The sequence below is a fragment of the Rhododendron vialii genome, chromosome 7a (genome assembly GCF_030253575.1).
Source record: "Rhododendron vialii isolate Sample 1 chromosome 7a, ASM3025357v1".
Taxonomy (NCBI): domain Eukaryota; kingdom Viridiplantae; phylum Streptophyta; class Magnoliopsida; order Ericales; family Ericaceae; genus Rhododendron; species Rhododendron vialii.
Window position 1 is genome coordinate 4,989,204 of NC_080563.1, and position 10,323 is coordinate 4,999,526.

At 38.3% G+C, this 10,323-nt stretch overlaps 1 protein-coding gene across 2 annotated transcripts; it reads right to left on the reverse strand.

Moving 5' to 3' along the window:
* Positions 1-349: 349 nt before the first annotated feature.
* LOC131334174 (3-hydroxyisobutyryl-CoA hydrolase 1-like) lies at positions 350-9,920 on the reverse strand. 2 transcript variants are annotated; one of them, XM_058369073.1, is made up of 14 exons: positions 9,810-9,920; positions 8,648-8,728; positions 7,570-7,638; positions 5,750-5,813; positions 5,341-5,420; positions 5,143-5,226; positions 4,499-4,583; positions 3,359-3,444; positions 2,999-3,120; positions 1,905-1,965; positions 1,649-1,747; positions 1,462-1,563; positions 1,189-1,230; positions 350-1,075 (listed from the first exon to the last, which is right to left on the reverse strand). In XM_058369073.1, the coding sequence occupies exons 1-14, from the start codon at positions 9,846-9,848 to the stop codon at positions 938-940; spliced, it is 1,152 nt and encodes a 383-aa protein (XP_058225056.1). In that variant the 5' UTR covers positions 9,849-9,920; the 3' UTR covers positions 350-937. The 2 variants fall into 2 exon arrangements, with proteins under 2 accessions (XP_058225056.1, XP_058225058.1); XM_058369075.1 differs by lacking the exon at positions 9,810-9,920 and having other exon boundaries at positions 8,588-8,666.
* Between the last annotated feature and the right edge of the window lie 403 nt (positions 9,921-10,323).

The following is a 10,323-nucleotide window of genomic DNA, read 5'->3' on the forward strand; positions in this document are numbered from 1 at the left end:
TCAATAAACCGCAAAGAAAGAAGAAACAAAAAGGTCAAACTATATTTCCAAGAATATGGCGCAACTGCAACCATATATTTCCACAAGTTGAGGGACTCTCTCTCTCTCTCTCTCTCTCTCTCTCTCTCTCTCTAGGGGTAGACCTAGGATTTTACAGCACTGGGGTCAAATATTCACAGCAAAAAAAAATTTGTATTCAAAAAACTACAATTGGTTCATTGCCAACTTGTTTAGTTCGATTGGATCCTAGTGACATGATTGTTGGTAATTATGAATGTCAACTTAGTTGAAATAAAAGCAGATGGGACCAAATAAAAAATATAAAAGATCAGGCGCCAAGTGAAACAAGTTAGGCAAAATTGTAATTTTTCAATACTACTTGGGGCAAGATACAGGAATGATAATATAATGTCATGGGGCAAAATTACCAAAACATCCAATAATATATGCATATCTTTGTGGAGAATTTCAATTGAGTGGGGTCAGGTGACCCCGCTTGCCTCTACCTAGATCCGCCTGTGTGTGTGTAAGAAATGCTTTAATTTGTGCATATACAAATTCCAAAGTGCATCGGATTTGCAAGCACCAAAGTACAAGTTGTACAATAAACTTGTGTAATGGATTGTGCATTGGGAAATGATTTTGCCACTCTTTTTTTGTTGACGCCACTCCCCTGCAAGTGTATTTTTTTGTGCAAAAAAATACACTTGCAGGGAAGTGCCGTTAACAAAAAAAGAAATGGCAAAATCAGCAGCCTTGTGCATTTCTTCTGCTTTATCTGGTATCACCGTTTATTCTTCAAATTTCATCTAGTACCTAAATACTTGTCCCGATACCAAAAGAAAAATACCAACAACTCGCGGAACACTTACTCCAGTAAGTGGCCCCATTAGCACAAGATGGGGTACCAAAGAAGAAAAACCGTTAATAGCTATGCTCAGAGCTTTGCAATGGCATGTGCAGGCAAGTTTGATCTGGTGGGGAGCTTTAAATCCGCAACATGTTCCTCATCCACCTTAGAGAAGTACCGATTGACCATCTCATCACTTACTAGCTCCAATTTAGAAGGTTCCCACTGAAGCAAAGAAAAAGGAACCATTCATATATGTTTGAATTTTCCGTTGCAGAAACTAAACAGGGATTGACATGCTTTCGAATATAAAGATACGAAGTAAAAAATCAACGAACCTTTGGGTTCTTGTCCTTATCCAGCAGTATAGCCCTGCAACCCTGCATTTGAATCGGGCATTTCGAATCACATAGAAAAAGGAGATAAGAACTTGAAAAGGGTGTCTCTGGACAGAGAATAAAATGTCAAAGTAAAAGGATGAGAAGATAATGAAGTGAAGCAGTGAAGATACATTTTTTGGGGGGTTTTCTTATCATCATTTTTGTTTTCCCTCGGTAAGTCCATACAAGGCCTGACTATCCAGACACAACCTAGTAAGTTGACATTTTTACCTCCATGAAATCCTTGCTGACTTTTCCTTGCATGACATGGCAAACCATTCTGTACTCAGAAATAAGGCATTGCCCCACACCTTGATGCCTCCCTTCTCTGATCTGACTTTCACAAACAGAACAAAGTCAAATAAATGAATAAATCATAAAGAACTATGAACTTAGTCCTTACTGACTTACGGCATACCGATCTAAGAGTAATTTTAAGACTTGTGGGGGATGCAGCCTTCAATGACTTAATGGTTGAAGAGATCCAACCATTGTTCGTGTTTACAGCTTCCCTCTCCTACAAAACCAAAAACAAGATTCGGCTCAAGTAATTAAGCCTGTGTAAAAGGCAGTAGCCATAGAAGTATTGTACATAGAGAAATAACAACACTATCGACAGAAATAGTTGTCAAGTTATCTTTTACACCTGGAACCGACCCAACCCATCAACTTACAAGTGCTAATATGATTTCTTCAACTGTTCTTCTGGAGAAGAAGTTATTAATGATATCCAACCTGTAGCCACACACAAGTACTGATGATAAGGACCTAGGTCTAGTAGTGCAAGTTCAAGGTTTGGGTTTACATCCTAAGAGAGACAATGAAGTCAATTCATAGAAAAACAGAAAAGAAAGAGATGTCTGATAGTAATACCTTCAACACGTACCAAACACGTGGGCATGCAGTCAATGTCATCACAGGTTTAATAAATATAGGATTTCGGCAGTAAATGAAGATAATGGAAAATTTAAAAAGGTGGACTACTATAGATGTGGATGATCATGGTATTATTACTTGGAGAAAAAATGACATAAACTACTTATCTGATAAACCCCAAAAGTATGAAGAACTTAGTAAGAAATGAGAGGGGAGTTGACAGGAGTGTCTTGCCTGTAGTCGATTTAAGGATTACTTCGCGGACAAGTTGAATTTCCCAAGGACAACTGGTTGAAGTGAGAAATATCTAATGTAATTTGGTGAGTATCTCAATGCCTTTGACAGACCCATGTTTTGTGCTCAGGTGGATGGAGAAACACAAAATAAAGGATAAAGAGAAACCCAGTAGATGTTATTATTGGATGCTGCTATGCACAAACAAAGACTCGTCTCAAATTTTAGTTTAAGGTTCTCAACTGAGGTCATAATTTATGACGTTAGCTTTCTCTCTAACCCTAAACAAAGTTGTCCCCTCGGTAACAAAAAGGTTTGATCCACTCTTAATCTAAGGTTCTCAACATGATGGTCAATTCTCACAGAACTATCCACATCATTTATCACCTGTGAGAAAGAAACGAATAAGCAAAAGTATGAACAAGTCAATTGGTCTTCTGCATGTTAACACTGTGCCAACGAATGGATAGCAAGCCACCATGAACAGCCAGAACCAGTAATTGATCCCATACATAGCAATGGCGTATTAGATGATTCCAGCCAAGCAGCCGACCAAAAAAAGAAAAGGAAAAAGGAAAAATGAAACGAAAAGAAAGAGCTCCGAAAACCCCCCCAGAGTAAATGAATCTTTAACAGATTAGAAGTGCAAAAAGCTTACAGGTGATAGACACTTTTCTCCTTTAACCTAGGTTGCTGAGAGAATTCATCGATAATTGCAGAAATAATGGCCGGATCACTTGAATTTGAATTGCATAAGGCTTCTTCTAACAAAGACAATCTCTGTTAATTCAACGAAGAGGCGTAAAAGGGGCATTAGTTCAGTATTAGTACAGTTCCAGTATAACAGACAATGGTATACACACAGTGAGGAGGGATGTAACTAACTGCTGTGCAAAAAAATGTGTGCATACCATTGCTTGTCGTTGAAACATATAAACATTCATAGGTGCACTGGACCTGGTTTTGCCGATTTCAAATTGCTTATCAGTTCACTATAAAAATTGCAAATAAAGCATACCACTTCAGGAACAAAATGAGTTGCAAGACCGCATGCAAGCATTTCAGCACCATCCAATCTAGTACCTGTGAGACCAACATATTCTCCTGCAACAGATATATTAGTAGAAGTAAATGGCTACAGGCTACAGCATAAATGAAATCTAAATCTCACTGAAGTGATGCAGTAGATAAGATGCTCAAGAAACAGAGATATTTTCAAAAGACAGGTTGGAAATTAAACCAAGCCTGTTTGAAACTTTGCATATAAATGTTAATTTTGTCTGGTCTTACTTTTTGTTCTTCTTGCAAATTATATTGTTATCTGTGGGTAAGATTATTTATTTATTTAATTATTGGGGACTACATGGTTCTGTTGTTGTTGTATTGCCTGGGTGGGTGTGGGTAGATGGGGGATGGAGGTTGCTTTTGAAATGGAGCACAATTTTTATGCAAGCATTAGTTTCACAATTCATCACTGTCCTATCTGTCTGGCATTTATCCATTTCCGTCAAATCCATCAAAGTTTCCAGTCAATAATCCTTGAAATTCGAGCACCGAGTCCAAGAAAGTGCTGAGCTTGAAGGACATAGAAGGTAGTATACAGTTCTTATTGGCCCTGCTTTGGAACTGCGTGTATTATGATGCAAAGCATACAAAAACAAAACAATAAATTTTGAGTTTCAAGGCATGCCTTGGATAGTGTATAATCAATTTCATAGCTAACTAGACTTTTGCTTTAGCTTTTATATTTCTACAGCAAAGGTAGCTATTGGTACTATTTTATCCTAAAGTTTTCGCAGTTTTACTGATTTAGAGGGATCGTGACAATTTTCACTGTCTAGGCATGGACCATATTTGGGTCCACAGGGTGTGTAGTGAGTCAGGTTATTTTTTTCCAAGGTAGTCTTGATTCTTAACTAATAAAATTCATGAGTAATCCAATAATCTGCCAATAGTTCAAATTGCTAAATATAGTTCAATGTCAAAAGCACCATTCATGATCTCCATGTAGCCACAATAGTGAAGAGAGGAATGTGTACAAGAGACTAACTCATATCCACAACAAATGATTAATGGAAAAACACACCTTAAAGATCTATTTGAGGATCTTAAACAAAGATATTTCTAGATATACCAAGGAGGAAATAACAGTCATTACCAAAGAATCCAGGGAGTCTCGGTAAAAAATATGTGGCACCTACATCTGGGAAGAGTCCCAGAGCTGTTTCTGGCATTGCAAAAACCTGGAAAAGGTCAAATATCAGCACACGAACGTGCTCTGGTGAGACACAAAAACTGCAGATAACTCCTAGCACCAATGGACAGACCAAAAAAGAATCTCTGAAAATAGATTTTCCATATGGTAGTAGCAAGGACAGGATAAAAAGGATCATGTTTCCGAGGTACCCACAGTTCTAACTATCTTAAGAGTGAACAGAAAAATTGAACCAAAAATAACTGCTATATGGTGTTCCATTCTGCAGTCATTGACAATAATGGTACCACTCACCTTCCGGTCCCCAACAGAACAGAGAAAAGCAAAAATGCTGGTATTATTCTACTTGCATTTGTGCGCAAAGATTTCCTAATTGACTCTGGTGAGAATAGTTAGTCCAAAAGGACACGAGCTTTGAGAAAAAACCTATATACGAGAGGAAAAGAGAACCATACACCATGGGATAACATGATTTCATATTTTATAAATCTCAAAGATAAATAAGTCAGAACAGAAATCGGCTGCAGTTATCTCAAGGTGCACGGAGGTTGCAATTTGATCAATGAGGTTAGTGAGAAATATGATACCGAATTCTCTGTTGCAACACGAAATCTCCCGTGTATTGATGCTCCTGCTCCGCCTCCCATGACAATCCCATTGAGAATTGAAACCTTGCATCATGTCAAGCTAACAATAAGATCATACAAACCCCTCGAGAAATGCTGAAACAAGCTTGAAAAAGAAATCCTTCAATGCAAAAGGTAATAAAGTTTCCAAATGACCACCTGGGGTTTACTGTATGTAGCCATCACATAATTCATGATGTACTCTATGCGGAAAAATTCTGCACCTAATTTCCAATTGCCTGATGACAGAAACAAGCAACAGTATGACAAAGACAGACGTTAATACTTACAAAATGAAAATACTCCATATTTGCCAGCATCCTCCTCAAGGGGAGATGGTTGACATGTTTCCTAAACCTCAAAGGGACGAAACAAAGTGATATAATAATAAGAATATCATACAAATTATAAAATAATAGTACTTAAATGTTCAATATGGCAATAGCAGCTTGCTACTTTACATATTACATACATGCTTGTGCACTGAGCCAAAAAACTAAAAAACAGAGAGAGAGAGAGAGAGAGAGAGAGAGAGAGAGAGAGAGAGAGAGAGAGACTAAACCTCAACCTTCAGTAATATCATGGACTACAGCAGCAACATCACCACCAGCACAAAATGCTCTTCCTTTCCCCTACAAACACATAACCAAAATGTACAGGGGAACAGTGAATGGCATCCCCTCAAACCTAACAATGTTAGCACCAGTTGCTAAGAACCTTTCCTCGCTCATTTTAGCGGCACACAACCACTCTTCACTCTGGCCAGGAATAAAAACCTTGATCTTCCTCTCTAACTTTTATGTATTACAACCCTTGAGGCCTCTAAATGATAAGAAACTGAAACAAAAAAAACTAATCAAAACTAGCGTTCTCAAATATGATGGCGTGTGTATGATGACAATGACATACAGGAAACACCGGACCAAAGTGAAAAAAAGGTATAAAATGGTACAAATGGATTTTCGCAATGTTTTATCGTAAGAATCCAATAATCCCTTCAAAATCCAAGTGAGTCCTAGAGAGATTTTAAGGTTTGCCTGCTCCATTTTCTTCAACATGGGCTCTGCAATGGGAGTGAATTGGACGTAATTTCAGTTTCACTGCCAGATCATTTTAATCTAGCCAGCTGTTTAGCAAACCAAATATTGCAATATTCCATTTTCCATCGTGTTAAACAGCCACAAAACCATAACCTACCATAGGCCAATTTTATAGCCACAAAACTCCAGTTCTCCTCGCACTCCAAAACTACGGAAACTTTTTCTTCGATTTAACTGCAAGACTACCCTTATGCCTCACCCCATCAAACGACATAACAAACTCTTTGAGTACCTAATGAACCGTTAGTTCATAATGAAACCTTACACTATGAACTAAAAAATGACAAATTCCTATACAGAATTTTTCAAGTGCTGGGCAGCCTAAGGCTCCATTCTGCAACCCAGCAAGCTAAGGCTAGACGACGATGCATCTTTAGCATCAATACAGTCATTTGGAATGACATGAGATGCATTCTGTATTGTTATATTGGCTGACGTAGCGAAAGAAAATAAAGGTGTGAGATCCCAAGGATATTGTAGGCAATTCAAGGCTCGATTTCGTAAAACTAATTTGACATTGTTGAGATTAATTTGAAGTTCCAAGCTTAAACAGTAGCACTTAGAAAAGGTAGGGTGCAGCTAAAACATTTTCAGGTTTTTACTTTTCATCTTCATTTGCTGTTTTAGCTCCAAAGAAGCTCAAAAAGCTAAACTACTTTTAACAGGCCATGGGATGCTTTCACAACTTGGTCTTTTTTTAAGCTCCACATATGTGAAATCAAACGGGGCTAAGCACGTACAAAGGTACAAACAAAACCCTATAAAGTGAATTATGCTGCCCAGCTCAAGAAATATTACTATTTCCAAATATCATTTCTGCCAAGATTTAGCAAAAGCAAGTACCCTTTACTGCAGTCTTCCCAAGCCAAGTTCATCTGACTTTACTATTGATGAAACTTTGTTGTCAAAGGTCAGCCAAAAAAAGTTAGTCATTGGATCTTCACCAACACTCAAAATTGCAGACTGCCAGGCTCATCAAAATAATAGACGACTCCATCCACTAATACCAAAGTGAAACTGAAAGAATTATAAACTAAAAACGGTATCCAGAAGTGCAAAAAATACATATCAGGATATCAAGCGGGTAGATAACATGCATGATCTTGTAGTAGAAATCAATTGAGATACTCAAACAAAATATACTTCAGCTAGAAAGCAACAAGATGTTCTCGAATTTTTAAATGTTTTGAGTTTAGAGTCTTTAGACCCTAAAGACGACAACATCCACTAATGTCTCCTTGTACAACTTGAACTTAAACTTGAATGTTGTGATTTTCACGACAAGTACCTTCAAAATGATTAGCTTGACATTGTGATCCCCCTCACAGGCAAGAAAGAGTTCCAATAGCCGAGATACCTAGAAAATTATGAACACAAGTACATAAATCAGGTCCATTGAGGTAATGTCCCAGCAAGACATGAATTCAAACATACAAAATGTTGACAACGATATCTTTAAGCTTATAGTTGCAGAATTCCGTGATTACATGACAAAATAAACTTCCCAAAGGTACCAACAGTCAATCAACTAAATTGGATTGCACCGAGTCTAAGAATGCAAGCAAGTACATGGTTCACACATAGGAAAACCAATGGTGACCAATGGTGATGAGATAATGGCGCCACAAGTAGGATATTGAGATTTGCTGCAGATTTCAATACACCACTATTGCTAGACCAGAACAACAATCAAAGTCCATGCCGCATCCACATATATTCTACTCCAGCAATGGTAGAATGAGAAAAAGTAGTAGTCTGGTAGTAGTAATGTAGGTGAGGCCATAAGGCGGGGCAAGGCACTGTGAAAGGGAGTCAACCCATCTAGGTGATGATATGGCAATGTGGAGCTCATAAACCTAGAAATCCTTCATCTAATTGAATACACTACACACTTCTATGTCCTTTCCCTACGTATCCATATTAGCAATTCAGCATATACAATTTGAGATGAAAATTCTCTCTACCTACCACATCCCATAAAAGGTCAGATTATCCAAAACAAGAAACAGGAAAGTGAGAGAAGACTAAAGACGTAAGACTTCATTTTGCCCACGAGAAAGAGTAACAAGAGGCAAAGTACTCCAATATGTGAGTACAACCTAGGTAGTTATTATGTTCAATTGCACTTGTGTAGTAAATTCACATTCCAAAACCATATTAGCATAAAAATAGTATTCAAAAAAGTTGATATGCATTTTGATTTAAGAAAGGTAGTGCTTGGAAGAGCACTATAGCAGTAACAAAAGGAAATTAAAATTAAGTGATACTTGCTGTTATGTAAGATAGTGAAAAATTGCGTCCAGTACCAGAGGATTGATAATTCAGCCAACTAACAAACGGTAATAATCCCATAAACATCATCATACCATTTGAAAGGAAAGTGCATTCAGTTGCTTAGGCCTGTTGAACACAACTTTTTTCGCATGGGAGTGCCCTTCCACTAGAACCTGCCACACAAACAAAAAAATTATACATGATTTAGTTAGGAAACCATTAGTCGAATAATGGAGAGGAAATCAACTTCACAACGAAGAAAAGCAAAATAACCACAGCATTTACAACAGTAGCAGAAACCAGTCAAGTCAGCACCATCATCCAATCATAACTTTTATTTATGGAGAACTGAAACTTAGTAAGTAGACAAGAGTATTTCATTCCAGCATTACTTCATCCAATTGCTCAACTACAAGTTATTCGGATGCTACGAAGCACGAAAACAGCAGTATTTTTTAATTATTAACTTCGACAAACTAGGCATGTCTCCCTTCTGGTGCTTCAACCTCAATTGTCACCCACTAAGAGTGGCAGGGGACACCACTCGAAGCTACGGTTAGTAGTGAATTTGCACAAACTCCATTGAATTAGCAACTTAGCATACACCAAAGCAAGGATTTATCGAGCGAAGGGAAAAGATAAAGAAAAGGACAAGCAGATAAGTAAGTAGTTAACATAATTCTTTTGTTTCCGCATCACTTCCCTTTCCCTTGATAGTCCACGATACAGACAGAGGTCAAGAGTCGAAACAACTCATAAACATGTATTTGTAGATTTGATTTCTATCAATCAACCAGTCTATGTTAACCAATGATTCGCCGTGAAAATCTGATATTGAAAATCACACGTAAGTGCTGTCAACTACCATCTTTTGCCAAGCCCAAGGGGTTTAGCCTAGTGGGCATGAGAAAGTAATAAATGTTTGTCTTTCATGAGGTCGCATATTCGAATCCGTCAATTATTCAAATCCTTGTGGCCACCGGAGAGTTTGCCAAGTCGTTAATGCGTGCGAGCAAGCTGGCCGGACGTCAGGTTGTAAAAAAAGAAAAAAAAACTACAATCTTTTGCTATCCGACACGGGAAAACCCTAGAACTGCAAACACTAAACCCAACTCGACACAGCGTTTTTCGCTTCCACCAGAATCAAGCCCTCAGACTAATTTGACCAAGAGCGAGTTAAGTACGTATATGGACACAATCGAGCCCCCGTTCATGTAAGGTGTGTAAAAGAGTGTGATTGGCGGAGAAAAGCACCTGATCAGCGCCGCCGTTGGTAGAATTGATTGGCTCCATGCTTGTTTTCTGGTGCTTACAAGCGGATGAGAGAGAGAGAGAGAGAGAGAGAGAGAGAGAAGTGGGGGGGGGGGGGGGGGGGGGAGGGGGGTTTGGTGGTGGGGGGGAACGGGTCGATTCGTGAAAGACAAACGGTTCTGTTAATTACCGATGTGATGTGGCAATGGACCCGAAATTATGGGGAGTTTTTTATAAGTGCACCCCCCAAAAGTCTCAGTACAGTGTACACCCCATATGAAAAGTGAAAACATAACCTATTTTGTTGGTGGAAAATGCTGAAAAGTGCCCCCATGGACTTTTGTTAATGTTAAAAAATGTAGAGTATTTTTTTTTCTAATATTGCATATATCAACGGAGACAACGGGATATTAGTATGTTGATTAATAAGAGATCCAAAAACTGTATATAGCCCTGAACTTCAAATTCGTTTCCCGTAGAACTCAAACCTCCGCTTCCATTGTGGAGGGAGGGTGAG

Bases quoted from the DNA above. Each gene is read 5' to 3' on its own strand.
- LOC131334174 (XM_058369073.1), bottom strand. From the start codon at position 9,848: ATGGAGCCAATCAATTCTACCAACGGCGGCGCTGATCAG. The intron at 5,421-5,749 runs GTTGAGGTTTAG...TTCTGTCATCAG, and splicing joins AGTCCATGATATTACTGAAG to GCAATTGGAAATTAGGTGCA. The intron at 4,584-5,142 runs GTATCATATTTC...GACCTTTTCCAG, and splicing joins GTGTTGCAACAGAGAATTCG to GTTTTTGCAATGCCAGAAAC.